Source organism: Nilaparvata lugens, chromosome 2 (assembly GCF_014356525.2).
Source record: "Nilaparvata lugens isolate BPH chromosome 2, ASM1435652v1, whole genome shotgun sequence".
Taxonomy (NCBI): Eukaryota; Metazoa; Arthropoda; class Insecta; order Hemiptera; family Delphacidae; genus Nilaparvata; species Nilaparvata lugens.
In genome coordinates this window covers 44,637,489-44,653,523 of record NC_052505.1, presented here as the reverse complement: position 1 = coordinate 44,653,523, position 16,035 = coordinate 44,637,489, and the positions used below count along the sequence as shown (strand labels likewise).

Here is a 16,035-nt window from a genome sequence, read left to right as displayed (position 1 = left end):
ATAACCACAAGTGAGACCATATCAAGAAGATTTTTTCCAATTTGTGACTCTTCATAAAGTAGGCAAAGCTCTCAAATCAATAATTTCTACAAATAATCAAATTCCCTCTTAGAATGGTATTGCTGTTACACGTGGTTCCAATTTATGGTGTATAAATCATCAAGAAAAAGCTTGTAAACCAATCAGAAGTCATTTTATTCCGATAGATATTATTCTTGCATTATGACGATCTCTACAATACAGCTCCAGCCAAGTTGATAATATTCTTTTCTAGGTATCATACCATAAATATATAAATATCAATCTCATATTCCAACAATCAATCATCAATGTCCTTACGGTAAATGAAGAAATTTGTTTGAAATCAATTGGAAATATTTTTCAGAAGATTGAAGTAGGAGTAAGCTCCTTGCACAATCTGAAACAATGAAGAGGAAATAATATAAAGTGTTTCAAGAGCTTTACACATTTGGATTATTTATGATTTTTTTCCGATTACAGAGCTACTGTATCTGGTCTTGTTTTAAGTGCAATCAATACCTCAAAACTTTACTGGAATAGTTTTTCGTTCTAGTGGTATCAAAAGATAATATTATTAATCACTCAAAATATACAATATTAGAATAAAATTGATAGATTATTTTTAAAACAAATAATCATATTAATTGACTGAGCGAAGTGAGGTCTAAGTTTCAAGTCAACGGTAATAGATTTTCATGAAATTTGACAGGTGGTATGTTCCTTTTTAAATTGTGCGTCGATGTATATACAAGGTTTTTGGAAATTTTGCATTTCAAGGATAATATAAAAGGAAAAAGGAGCCTCCTTCATACGTCAATATTAGAGTAAAAATCAGTCTATAGAATATTATTCATCATAAATCAGCTGTCGAGTTGATTATAAATTGCATGTCATGAAGCATGCAATTCAATATTTCAATTTGACTTGGTAAAAAATCAACCGCTGTGTAGACTATAAATTGCATGCCTCATTGAATGCAATTTTTATGCACTATTAAATAGGATGCAAAGAACTTATAACAGCTTGTCTGGGCGCCTATAGTGAGGTCCACGTTATAATGACAGTATTTGATCAACTTTGGTGTTGCTATCCTTGTCTATTATTCGACAAAGCAGGTAGTACTATCCTTTTCTTGCTCCACAACGATGCCAAATCTGTTTTTGACAATGTAGAAAGATAATTAATCAAGGCAGAGAATCGGCAACGCTATTCTCCCATCTCAATCCACTGTCATTATAACGTGGATCTCACTATAGATGTCTTCTGGTTTTCTCGCGCTAAATTCCGGAAAGCATTATATGATAATTAAATCTTGTGTTAGCGCGATCTGATCAAATAAATAGTTAGTGTATCAGTGTGGTTGTGCTTATGGTTTGAGACGTTGTTATAACTGCGCGAGGTCTACTGTTCACAGAACTACTAGTACTGTTCACAGAACTACTAGTACTAGTAGTTCTGTGAACAGTACTAGTAGTTCTGTGAACTCGCACAGTTATCAACCGTTGCCTCCTCTTATACTGTCCATCAGAGTAAATCCTGTCTGTATGTCGTGTCGGCGAGATATCGGTGTTAAAACGGCTAATGGCTGTTCGGGTTGGTGTATCAAGAATGCTAACATCAAAAGCTAATCTCCTTCAATACATACTGGCAACAGGTCAGCCCAAGTTCAAAGCAGAGAAAGTTCGAGGGACAATACTATGTTATTTTAGTTATTAATTGCATGCGTTATTGCAGGCAATCAATAGTTCATTTAATAGTGCATAACAATTGCATTCAGTAAGGCATGAAATTAATAGTCTACACAACTGCTCATTTTTTACCAAGTTACATTGAGATATTGAATTGCATGCGTCATGACATGCAATTTATAATCCACTCAACAGCTGATTTATGATGAATAATTCTAAAGTCTGATTTTTACTCCCATATTGGCATATGAAGGAGGCTCCTTTTTCCTTTTATATTATCCTTGGAATGCAAAATTTCAAAGAACCTTGTATATAAGTCGATGCACAATTCAAAAAGGAACATACCTGTCAAATTTCATGAAAATCTATTATCGCCACACTGCACAGAAAGCAGCTGTTTTCTAGTCCCTATGTAGATCTGAAAGACATTGTTTGCAGACAACTCTCGTCTGACGTCAGAACAGGTTTCTTTCCGGCCTAGGCCAGAAAGAGTTCCCTTTCCAGCCACTAACATGGAACTAAGAAAGGTGATCAAAAAACTTTTCATTATTTGTGTTCATTATTCAATAATTAGAACATTTATAATAATATCATCTTATTGTCATTTGAAAGAATAAAAAAATATAAACTCAACCTCCCACATAATTGAACATCATCTTTTAGGTTATTTAGACAAATCAGAATAAAAAATAAAAATACTTGGACAATTTCCTGATATTTAGATTACCTCAGATTTGCTAGAGCTATCACCTTCCACTTCTGCTTTCGGAAGTGCTTAGTAAACAACTATTCTCATATATTTATTGTTCATTTTTGTGTGTGGCAAAAAATAGTGTTCGCACCACAGGCAAAAATGTTTTTCCGGCTCTCAATCTTTTCTAGTCCTTGGCCTACAGCCTCGGACTTGAAAACTGATTTCGAGCCAGAAAAATCTCATTTTCTGCTCTAGGTGCGAAATATACTATTTCGCCACACTGCACAGAAAGCAGCTGTTTTCCAGTCCCTATGTAGATCTGAAAGACCTTGTTTGCAGACGACTCTTGTCTGATGTAAGAAACAGGTTTCTTTCTGGCCTAGGCTGGAAAGAATACTCTTTCCAGCCACTAACATGGAAGTCTGTAGTTAATCCACTAGATTGGGCGAGTGTCAATTTTCTTCATCTGAAGTCACCATTATTTCAGTTCGAATTTCGAATCAAACTAATCCAGCATTCGCTTTGAAACCATTTTTATTCAATTATTTATTGTTGATTAGCGCATTTCGAATTTTCAAAAATGTTTGAAGATGATGACGCCCATGATATTCCAAGTGAAATTTTAAAAGAATCTGAAATCCTGACTGCGAATCTTCTACCACTAAAATCAAGAGATAGGTACAATAACGAGTATTCTTTATTTTGTCAGCAATACCAGCTGATATTGTTCGCACTATGGGCAAAAATGTTTTTCCGGCTCTCAATCTTTTCTAGTCCTTGGCCTATGGCCTCGGACTTGAAAACCAATTTCGAGCCGGAAAAATCTCATTTTCTGCTCTAAGTGCGAAATATATACCGCGTTTTGCTGTAAATGCGCAACATATAAACATTTGAACATTTAAACATTAAGAGAAATGCCAAACCGTCGACTTGAATCTCAGACCTCACTTCGCTCGGTCAATTAAAGGAAGAATGAGCCTCCTTCATAAGCCAATATAAGAGTAAAAATCTGACTATAGAATCATTCATCATAAATCAGCTGACAAGTGATTACACAGATGTATGGAGAAGCCAGTCTATTGCTGTTTTTCCATAAGGTCTATAGTTTCATTCAGGTACTTGTGGATGAGAATACTGCGTGAGGTCTACTGTTCACAGAACTACTATTAATCTTGAGCTAACATTCACAATAGATTGATAAAAATATTTCCCCAAATATTTTTACAGGTAATCCCAGCAAAATATAAGATTTGTGAGGTGTGACCATCAATCTATCTTGATAATGTTTAACTCATCAAACCAACAGATTTTCAATTCAATTAGAACGATCAATGAAGATGAGTGGATGATCATCCACTGTGGCTTATAATGAGATACATGCTATAAAGTCAGCACTTGACATTCATATTCTCCTATCCTTGTCCGTCATTAGACAAAGCAGATAGCTTTACTTTTTTACTTTCCTTGCCCTATTACCATAAGGTAAGGAAAGTATTGCTTTCTGAAAAAAATTAAGGTTCCCCAATTTCTAAATTTCTATACGTTTCAAGGTCCATTGAGTCCGAAAAAGTGGTTTTTGGGTATTGGTCTGTGTGTGTGTGTGTGTGTGTGTGTGTGTGTGTGTGTGTGTGTGTGTGTGTGTGTGTGTGTGTGTGTGTGTGTGTATGAGTGTATGTGCGTCTGTGTACACGATATCTCATCTCCCAGTTAACGGAATGACTTGAAATTTGGAACGTAAGGTCCTTACACTATAAGGATCCGACACGAACAATTACGATTAATTGCAATCCAAGATGGCGGCTGAAATGGCGAAAATGTTGTCAAAAACAGGGTTTTTCGCAATTTTCTCGAAAAAGGCTCTAACGATTTTGATCAAATTCATACCTGAAATAGTCATTGATAAGCTCTATCAACTGCAACAAGTCCTATATCTGTAAAATTTCAGGAGCTTTGCCCTATTTATGCAAAGTTTGATTTTAGATTTCAGCCTTCATATACAATTTAAACAAAAAAATTCAAGTGGAAAAGATTGAGCATGAAAATCTCTGTAATTAATGTCTAGTAAAATTTCCACCTAAATTGAAAATTAGCTTGAAATTCGAGAAAATGTGATTATTAAATAATTTAATTATTTGCAATTATTGCAAATGTTGGCAACTGTTGGTTCTATTAAATCATTCACTACGAAGAGATAGGTAGCAGACCTCGTGTGTCTCCAGGTTATTGACCTATCACCAGCTGTCTCATATCTTTAAATAGTAGACTTGAGATGCGCGAGAACACTAGCGTCAGGTGATCAATTTCCATAACGGCAAGGAAAGTTGTGTGAGTGCGCCACACCAGATTTTTCAACTTCAACTCCACAGTTGCCAAATTTTTGTAGGCTATGGAGAAATATGATAAGCTACTATAAACTGGAACTGAATGTTCAATCTCAATTAAATTATGAAAAAGCATTATTGAATTATAAAAAGATACATTTCCTTGGCTAATATGTTATAAATTGACATTATAATATATTATTATTCTTTGGTGACTCTTATATTTGAGATAATATTATAATCATTATTAACATGAATCATCACTACTCATATCAACTCAAAAATTAAATCATCATATACAATATCGAGACTTGGATGACTACCGGTACAGTAAAAGATTATGAAAAAGGTACAAGGCAGCTATTTTGTCCTATCATTTCCACTGACATTATATCTCACTATAGAGATGGTATAGCCTTCTCCATGCAAGATAATGCACCATTAAACTTCCTAACTGACGTTAATCCACGAAGCAAGAATTGCAATTAGAATTAATCAAGTACGGTATTCCTAAAACATGTACCGGTACCTAATGTACGATAAGATCAAGCTACAAAAGTAGACTTCTTGAAAATGAAATATTAATTCTGCATTTTAGTAGCTATAGGCACTGCCTCAATAAGAATCAGAATTTAATAGAAATGTTATTACTCTTACCACTCTCAAGTTATTCCTGTTCAGTGTAAAGACATTGAATAATCCGAGTTTTGGTGGCTTATAATGAGATACATGCTATAAAGTCAGCACTTGACATTCATATTCTCCTATCCTTGTCCGTCATTAGACAAAGCAGATAGCTTTACTTTTTTACTTTCCTTGCCCTATTACCATAAGGTAAGGAAAGTATTGCTTTCTGAAAAAATTAAGGTTCCCCAATTTCTAAATTTCTATACGTTTCAAGGTCCCCTGAGTCCGAAAAAGTGGTTTTTGGGTATTGGTCTGTGTGTGTGTGTGTGTGTGTGTTGTGTGTGTGTGTGTGTGTGTGTGTGTGTGTGTGTGTGTGTGTGTGTGTTGTGTGTGTGTGTGTGTGTGTGTGTGTATGAGTGTATGTGCGTCTGTGTACACGATATCTCATCTCCCAGTTAACGGAATGACTTGAAATTTGGAACGTAAGGTCCTTACACTATAAGGATCCGACACGAACAATTACGATTAATTGCAATCCAAGATGGCGGCTGAAATGGCGAAAATGTTGTCAAAAACAGGGTTTTTCGCAATTTTCTCGAAAAAGGCTCTAACGATTTTGATCAAATTCATACCTGAAATAGTCATTGATAAGCTCTATCAACTGCAACAAGTCCTATATCTGTAAAAATTTCAGGAGCTTTGCCCTATTTATGCAAAGTTTGATTTTAGATTTCAGCCTTCATATACAATTTAAACAAAAAAATTCAAGTGGAAAAGATTGAGCATGAAAATCTCTGTAATTAATGTCTAGTAAAATTTCCACCTAAAATTGAAAATTAGCTTGAAATTCGAGAAAATGTGATTATTAAATAATTTAATTATTTGCAATTATTGCAAATGTTGGCAACTGTTGGTTCTATTAAATCATTCACTACGAAGAGATAGGTAGCAGACCTCGTGTGTCTCCAGGTTATTGACCTATCACCAGCTGTCTCATATCTTTAAATAGTAGACTTGAGATGCGCGAGAACACTAGCGTCAGGTGATCAATTTCCATAACGGCAAGGAAAGTTGTGTGAGTGCGCCACACCAGATTTTTCAACTTCAACTCCACAGTTGCCAAATTTTTGTAGGCTATGGAGAAATATGATAAGCTACTATAAACTGGAACTGAATGTTCAATCTCAATTAAATTATGAAAAAGCATTATTGAATTATAAAAAGATACATTTCCTTGGCTAATATGTTATAAATTGAAATTATAATATATATATATTATTCTTTGGTGACTCTTATATTTGAGATAATATTATAATCATTATTAACATGAATCATCACTACTCATATCAACTCAAAATTAAATCATCATATACAATATCGAGACTTGGATGACTACCGGTACAGTAAAAGATTATGAAAAAGGTACAAGGCAGCTATTTTGTCCTATCATTTCCACTGACATTATATCTCACTATAGAGATGGTATAGCCTTCTCCATGCAAGATAATGCACCATTAAACTTCCTAACTGACGTTAATCCACGAAGCAAGAATTGCAATTAGAATTAATCAAGTACGGTATTCCTAAAACATGTACCGGTACCTAATGTACGATAAGATCAAGCTACAAAAGTAGACTTCTTGAAAATGAAATATTAATTCTGCATTTTAGTAGCTATAGGCACTGCCTCAATAAGAATCAGAATTTAATAGAAATGTTATTACTCTTACCACTCTCAAGTTATTCCTGTTCAGTGTAAAGACATTGAATAATCCGAGTTTTGGTAGTTTATTATTCTGAATCATCATGAAGAGTAGGACCTTATTCATCCAGTTGGGTTTATTCAACCAATTGCAGCCATAGATAAGGTTGTTTCTGATTTGTTCGCCCTGCAGCATTAGAGCAGAGAAATCAAGGTCAAACAAAGATAATCAGATTGGATTCCAATTGAGGACAATCCTATGTTTTAGAGTAAAATTTAATTATTTCATACAATTGAAATCTCTCCTTAAGAGACTAGGAGACAAAATATTTGAATCTTAATCACATAGACAAAAGTTACATCTTGATGAGTATTTTTATTTTCTTTAATCGTGTTCCATATAACAAAATAGTTGAGTGCACCCTTATCTATAATCCCATCATGATCCATTGATGCTGTTCTAGCTATGAACCTTGTAATAACTAACACAATAGTCCATGAGCTATTGAATAAGTTTAAACAGTGACAGTTGGAGTTTAGCATCAATAGCAAAAGTTTAGCTTGATCTAGGATTTAATCAAAATCTATGGTCACATTCATAATATATTATAATGTTTCACATACGCGGTGCGAGTCTAAACCACCGTACATGATTCAACCTGGTCTAAACTGTCATTATTGAGCGTCTAAGGGGAAGGGCCTTTAGTGTGGGATACATTGCTATCACATGAAATATCATTATGAAAATCATAAAAGCATAAATCAGGAATTTGAGTTGAATTCCTTTAGAGGTGTTAGCCCAGTAACAAACATGAAAAAATCAAAAACCTTTTTACACAGTTAGAACTGCGTTAACTTTTTTATAGAATTATTCATACCGTAACGATTCAATCTATCAACCACTAAGTATATTCTCTTCCAATTAATTTAAGATTGTCACTATCAATCAATCAGAATGCAGTTCTAGTTATTGCATTTATAATGCATGATTTTATTGATTTATAGATTCACTTGTCAATTGCTATAACGAAATAAATATAATGGTTATTCTAGAATCTAGATTAAATCAATTAGACACACTGACTAGCTAGATTCCACCAATCACAATATAGATAGGTAGCTTGTATATTATTGATAAGTGATGAGTAATGACTCACCTCATCCTGCAGTTTCTGCCCCAGATCACAAATGAAGAAACAATTCATCACCACTCCAAAAATCACTATTCCGTGTTTTATCTTGAATGTCAACTCTCCTTTCTGCAAACAAATTGATACTTAGAAGAGTGTTATGTAGCATAATTTTTATCATCCTATTTTTTCAATATAATTTTGTAGTCCATTGATCTATTTATTTATGTATACTTGATTCATTAATTAATCTTATAGGATAACTGCTTACCATGAAGCTGAAGATCGATAAGCAAATTTGTAGACAAGAAAATGTGTTGAAGTAGAACAGTCGAAACTTCAGGCCCGAGTTCAAGATACCGACCTTTCTGCAAATAAATTCAGTAAGCTCATTGAATTGGGTAATGTTTTGATTGGAGAACTACATTATTTAGAAATAGATGTGTAGGTACCGGTAGTCTAATAAACCAAACTCCCGTGGAAGTTACAATGAAAAATAAATTGTGTACCGTAAAGGAAAATTATCAAATAAATAAAATGAATAACCGATTTTGTATTATATTGAACTACCGGTGTTTTATTATAATACCTATACAAATAATTTGATTAAATAAAATTGAGGGAATGAAATATAATAATATATCGGACTAGGTACTCATGTTTCTCTACAGATAAATCTTATATGATTCTTTATAATCATTATTATTGATAAACATGGAAAATTATTAGTGGTATGAAACTATTTGTTCAAAAGTATCGATTGAAGATTGTAGAGCCATAGCAATAATACTATTCAAAATCAGAAAATTGATGATTCAAAAACTAAATTAATATCAATCCTAATTTACCCATTATATTCATAAATATAATAAATAAACCATTTACCATTTTACAATTTATCTTGTATATCTTCAATGTGATTGCATTTAGAATGCATTTTTTCTTACAACAAAATTGATAAGCTGTAAGCTTATCATAAGTGTTCGTAATTCATTAAAAAATTTATTGAATTCTTCAGGTAATTTTTTTTAATGTTATTAATAATCGAAGCAAAAACAAACTTTCTGAAGTTAAAAATTTGTTGAGGCTTTTTGAAAGAGATATTTACTGCCCATTCAGAATATGTGTGAACATTTTCCATGTTCTGTAAACTCACCTGAAAATCACCTTATGATGCTCCACCACATGTCTCATTATCCTTTTCAATCCTCCATCAATCCTTTCTCCAGTTTCCATCTCCTGGAAACCTCTCTCTCTCTTCGCCTCAAGAAGCATGTCAATCTCCTCAAAATTCAAATGAAACAGTTTCATTTCGGTGAGAACATTATTGACTGACAACAGCATAATTTTGAACACGGTTATAGTTATAATAGCCGAATAGAACAGATAGACAATATTGAGGCCAGTCGCAAACAGATACTGGTGGATTGTAGAGAAGGTCAGCGTTATCGGATACAGTTTCGGTACGAATATGATGAACGGCAGTCGCAGATCCTCGATTTTTGACAGTTGAAAATAATAGAAAACAATGCTGACCGCTGGCAGAGTCATGTATCCGACAAACAAGCATCTCAAGATCTTCTCAATCATGACAACTCCTTTCACAGTAGCTGTATCCGTCGTTTTTATCAGCTCCATCTTTCGCTCACGGACTGAATAACCCTTATAGTGTTCGATATCGAACACATAGTAGTTGGATCGTATCATGGTTATGAGGTCGGAGGTACGATTGGCCATGAGAAACAGGTCAGTGGATATTGAGAAGAATCCGAAGGAGTAGGTGAGGTTCTCCATAGCAGCCACTCGGGAAGCGAAGGTCCACTGCTTCCAGCCAAACAACATGACTGCCAACGACTGCGTGATCATGTAGACAGCAGTTGACTGCAGCAGTTTTGCGCATAGTGTTGCAGTTTTGGCGGGCGGCTGTAGATTGAACAATTGCAGTGTGCTGATTATTGCTGACACCGACTTTTCTAGGCTGTCTGGCTGCTGGTCCTGGTGCAAAAATAATCAGTCAATAACCGAATGATAAATTATTCTGGCATATTACTCTCATAGAATAAACAGGCTGTTCTGGTCTCTGGATTACATAATTTGATTTATTCCATCAGGGCCAAAAACATGGTGGAGAGGCGAAGGTGGCTGGAAGTGGAGAAGATGGTTGACGTTGACAGTATGAGTATTGTGAAGTAATGCGTGTATCTAAAATCTCAGCTCCTTTCTACTCTACCCTACCTTTGCCGCTTTGAGCACATCAATAACATTTGGCACTCTCAGATATCTTCTCCGCTACCTACCCTATACTTTCGCCGCTTCACCAAGTTTTGGCCCTTACAAAATGTCACTCCTAGCATAAAGATAAAATTGTTCGCCAGCAGTAAGTTCACAGTTATATATTATAAGGTAATTTAACAGAGAGATACAATATTTGAGAGAAATAATAAAAGAAGCAAAATTTCGACTGTAATATGAATGACATATAGCCCAAAGGTATTTATAGACCTTGATATAGCCTAATTCATTAATCAAATTTATGTAAATCCATTAAATAAATGTCTTATATTAGACATTGTGAAGTTTATGTTATTAAATTATTGAATATATGAAAATCCATTTATTATTATATTAAATCTAATACCTACTAAACATTCATTGAATAATAGGAAATCTATGTGATCCTTTTCCGTAATGAAAAAATCCATTTGAAATTGTGTCATTGATTCAAAAACAGCATTGAATGAAAATGAATTTTATTTCCACCTCAAAAAACAATATATAGATTTAACAAACATTTTCCGGAAATTAACCGACATCAAGTGAGCGTGGCCAGTGTGTAATTAAGCTATTCATTTGAATAAACACAATATAGTTTGAGTGTAGTCCGCATAACTGTTAAAGAAATAAATATCATCAATGAATTAAATCGATAATTATTAAAAATCGAAAAATATAGTATAAAAAATTGATAACTATTATTTGATACGTTTATTGTAGAAATATTTTTATTAAGATTATTTTCAAGAACCCTCCCTTTACAACCTGCTCGATAATGAATAGCACTCAGTGATTCAATCTCGCACTAAATATAGCCTACAAGTATTTCTACAAGAATATGATGATAGTTAAAGTTCAACAGATACAGACACAAAAAATAATACAGTATAATAGAGAGCCAATAGCGTGGAATAGATATCCTACCATGAATCTTATAACCCTTAAAGCAATCAACAGCCCTGTTGGCTTTGCTGATTCCGATATCAGAGTAATGCAAGTTCCCTGAAAAATGCGACCCTTTTAAAACTTTTCCAAACCATCATCATTCTACGATTCTACCCCTTCCATCATTGCCCAAGAGAATCATTATGGTACTCAAAATATCAACTTTGTCAGTTTGCCATACCATATTCTCTCATCTGAAACATATTTTTCGCAATAATTACTCAGAGTTTGCTCTTCTTTGACTGTAGAGGAAAAACAACAATTAGCGACGTAAATTACAGGGGAACAAACGATTATTATTTTTGGACAAGACCTGTTATGAAGAGTATATAATTACGGTGTAATCTACTACAGCTGTGATTTGACGTTCATATAATTGGCTGAAATCATCAAAAATGGGCTATCAATCACTTCCCAGTGATTTTTGACGAAAATAAACTATATTTTCGTCTGCAATATTATTGTCAGGCTTCTCCAGTTATCAGTACAGTTCTAAATACTAAGAGCTAGTAGGTGATAGTGCTTCGGAATATCATTTTTTTAAGGAATTAGGCATACCTACCTCCTCAGATTGAACAACAGGTCAAACTATGAAATTGGAAAATAATAAAATGTGTTCAATTATTGTAAAAAAATTCCTCAATGCCTAAATTTGCCGTAAAGGTGCGTGAATACTTATACGCTCTGCGCGACACACAAACGGAACGCGAGCAGTAGGCCTACGCAAGATGATAGTAGGTCGCGCGATTCCGGTTCGCGCGCAACGAACTAGCCAAGCTCCCGCCGATAACAATGGAGCACGTGGCAAGCTCGCGCTCAGATCTCGATCATCGTACTTAGCAAATCCTTGTTGAATTTAAAGATAGTAGTGAATCATACCAAAATGAAATAAATGAGTGTATTGAAAATCGCTAAAAGTAACCTGAACTATTAAATTACATTTTTGAGTGTTAATATACACTTAGTAGCATCTATTCACATTTTTAACACTTTAAACAGTAAAGTTTGATCTGTCAGATTTTTTATGTACTCATTCTTTGAATTTTTTTATTATTCATTAATATCTGTAAATGTGAATATCGCCTTCGAAACGGTTTGAGATATCGATGTGCGGTTTTCGCCATTCATTTTCTCTCGGAATCATGTATCAGATGACCACCTCCCCATTTGAAAAGAAATAAGTTGAAAGGTGGATCCTAGATGGCGAATCAGAATTTTTAAACCACATAAAATTAGTTTTTTCTAATTCAAATAGCATTCCCAATCACACCTATTGTCAAATTATCCTTGTAACAGAAATATTAAGCTGTGCTTCACTCTGTATATGCAAATAATATTTTTATTATTTCTTGATTTCTTGTAGATATTAACAGCTATGTAAGGAAAAATTATTAAATGGAAGATGAACAGCTTCATCAGTCTCCATTCCATTCATAATTGACTATGGTGAAATAATAATAATACTGTATTATCATTATCAGAGTTTAATTTAAGAATGGATATTGAATTCAATTTCAATGCTGAGATATCATTTATTCCACTCCAATAAATCCGATGATCATCAGGTTGTTTAATTTCATAATCAGAGCCTCCTCAAATAGAATCCCACGCCCTAGGCCTAGGCAGAACAGCAACGTTACAGGGCCAGGGCCGGCTGTAGACAATTAAGACAATTATTGGCGGCTCCTCAACAGTTTTAAATATAAATTCGATATTTAATATAATGGTGTACCTGTATGTATAAAGTAATAGCGTTGTCCAACCATTGAATATATACCGGTTTTTTGATAATTATGCTCCTCTATAAACCTGGAACACCTCTTAAACCTCTATGATACTGAATTTATTGTTATGAGAAGTAGACCTCGATTGAATAATATTTTCCGTGGCTTTTTATCTGACATTTTTGTGAGTTGACCATCAATTTATGATAATTCTAATATTTTGGCGGGCCTTTTAATTTGGCTGCCCGAAAGGTCTGCCTCCTCCAGAGTAGATCTGGGTTCTAGCTACTGGCCTTCCCCCACATGCGACTAATCACTGAATTTTTTTTCTGGTGGTTTGGACCCACCTAAAGCTGTAGGTCCACTCGATCATCTCTCATCATTATCAAGATTCAAGATTTCTTTACTGCGGAAAACATTTGTACAAAATGCATAGCATCGTCATAAAATAAACATGATAAATACAAAGTATTTACATTCAAAGAAATAAAAATTCAAAACACAAGCATGCAAACAGCACAAAATACCCTCAAATTAGAAACTCCTCTTTCCTATATGGACATATTTGTATTAAAATTAATAGTTTTCATGGCACTCTTAGAATTATTCACATCTAGCTCTTTTAAATGTTCAGGAAGCTTATTATAAGCTCTTATACCAAACTCCTTGAAGCAGTTCAATGTATTTGCATAATTGCACTGGTTAACTCTAAGAAAATCAGAATTTCTAGTGTAATTGTTGTGAACGTTGCTATTTACAGAAATACTTGCTAAATTAGTTCTTACATACATGACACTCAAGAATGTAAATAGCTGGTACAGTCAGAATATTTTGAATTTTTTAAATAAATCTACACAATGAAAGATGAAACCGACTATTCACATTAGCAATGACCCTTACTGCCCGTTTTTGTAACACAAATAATTTTTTTACATTCGTATCATTACCCCAGGCAACCACACCATAATACAAATGAGAATGAAAATAAGCAAAATACACTGAAATTAAAACACTCTTATCAACAATGAACTTCAATCTATTTAACATAAAAATTCCCTTCGACAGTTTGCCACATGATATTTTGATGTGTAAGTCCCATTTTAAATTGCTTTGAACTGTTATACCAAGAAATTTTGCATTGTCAGGTTGTAATCTAAATCCAAATTCCAAGAGTTGAGTTTTCTCCTTATTAAGATACAATGAATTAGATGCTGTCCAATCTTCAATTATCTCGTTCACTGTAAGCAAGCTACTAGAAAGACTATTATTTTTTATTTGAACAGCTAAATCATCAGCAAACATAAAATGGTTTTACATTTTTACAACTAATTGCTGCAGGAAGATCATTTACATCTATATAATAAGAGAGAGTAGGGTTGTGTTTGTTCGTGTGTTCGTTTGTTCGCATCAAAACATGTCAAATTGTGGATTGCATACCAGAAAAACAGGAATGATTTGGATCTCCAAATTTTGCACATAGATTCTAAAAATATCAATCTCGTGCACCTGGAAGCCCAAATTTTAATTTTCCTTCTAGATTTTTCAGAATTAATGTTTAAAATTCATTAATGGTACATTCGATTTCATTAAAAAATCACCAAATCATATGGTCGAAATTAAAAAAGGAACATCTTTTTCTATATTGCTTAATTTTTTGAGACAAAATGCTAAATAAACGTCTACAGTTTCATCACTGCTGTATCGGCAATATGAAAACGCATGCAGTTAATATGTCTTCGAATGAAGGTGTTGTTATTTATACACAAAGAAATTATATTCTTCCATTTTTATTTAATTAAAATTTCAAAATTATTCGAGCTCTGATAGAATGACTGACTCACTGTACAGTCAGTCGAAAATTTTAATATTGGAATGAAGGGTATTTTGGCAAGCTGAGCAAAAAAATAAGGTCATATGCATCTTTTCGTTATATCTTCAAATGAAAAATTAGTTTTGTGGGTTGTCAAAACTCCCTCTGAAAGGGAAACTATTCAACTTATTCTATCTTTTAGTAAAATAACAATACTATACCGGTAATAAAGGAAAGAACCGGATTATAAACGTAGCCTATACAGATGTAAAGTATAGGGAAATTATGTTTGACGCATTATCACGTCAGAACTACTGGACTGATTAACTTGAAATTTTGCATATAGATTCTTGCTTAACCGAGGGTGGTTATAGACCAATTTTAAATTCTTCAATATTTGATTACATAAAGTTTTCAGTTTGTCAAGTTTTCAATTATTTGTCATGCTTCCAGTTTGTATGGAAGCAGCAGAAGATTTCTCTTAAAAGGGAAATTAGAAGATAGGTATGATTGGGGATCCTTTTCGAATGATAAAAACAGGTTTTCCGTCACACCCAAATTTTTTCCGCCATTTTGAATCCAACTTCTTTTTTTAATTGAAAGGTGGTCATACTGATTTACTTGGAATGCAGCATATAAATTCTTAATCAACCGAGGATTCTTATAGGCCTATTTTGAATTCTTCTAGATTTCATTACGTCAAGTTTCAAGAAAGACCCTTGCGAAGCACGGGTTACCTGCTAGTATATAATAAAGAGGATAGGGCCCAGTGTGGAACCCTGTGGAACACCTGATGATACTTTTAAATAATTAGAAAAACAGCCATCATAAAAAACAGTTTGATATCTATCACTCAAGTACGAGGCAATTAAATTGGTTGACAAATCATCGAAACCATAAAATTTGAGCTTTTTTAATAGGATGGGATGAGATATCGTATCAAAAGCTCGGCTCATGTCATAAAAGCTGCCTAGTAGATTACACTTCTCATCAATAGAATAGATACAGTTTTCCATAAATTCAGATATAGCTGTATTTGTGCTTCTATTAGGTCTGAACCCAAATTGACTATCAGAGAACAGTGAATTATTTTCAAAAA

The 16,035-nt window shown here is 33.7% G+C and overlaps 1 protein-coding gene across 1 annotated transcript; it reads right to left on the bottom strand.

Annotated features, from left to right (window-relative positions):
- Positions 1 to 177: 177 nt before the first annotated feature.
- LOC120349899 lies at positions 178 to 11,983 on the bottom strand. Its single transcript, XM_039421299.1, has 6 exons — positions 11,965 to 11,983; positions 9,340 to 10,178; positions 8,455 to 8,551; positions 8,211 to 8,312; positions 7,082 to 7,240; positions 178 to 418 (listed from the first exon to the last, which is right to left on the bottom strand). The coding sequence occupies exons 2-6, from the start codon at positions 10,047 to 10,049 to the stop codon at positions 365 to 367; spliced, it is 1,122 nt and encodes a 373-aa protein (XP_039277233.1). The 5' UTR covers positions 10,050 to 10,178; positions 11,965 to 11,983; the 3' UTR covers positions 178 to 364.
- Positions 11,984 to 16,035: the final 4,052 nt, after the last annotated feature.

Bases quoted from the DNA above. Each gene is read 5' to 3' on its own strand.
- LOC120349899 (XM_039421299.1), bottom strand. From the start codon at position 10,049: ATGATCACGCAGTCGTTGGCAGTCATGTTGTTTGGCTGGAAGCAGTGG. The intron at 8,552-9,339 runs GTGAGTTTACAG...ATTTATTTGCAG, and splicing joins CATCATAAGGTGATTTTCAG to AAAGGTCGGTATCTTGAACT. The intron at 419-7,081 runs GTAAGAGTAATA...TCATTGTTTCAG, and splicing joins ACAGGAATAACTTGAGAGTG to ATTGTGCAAGGAGCTTACTC.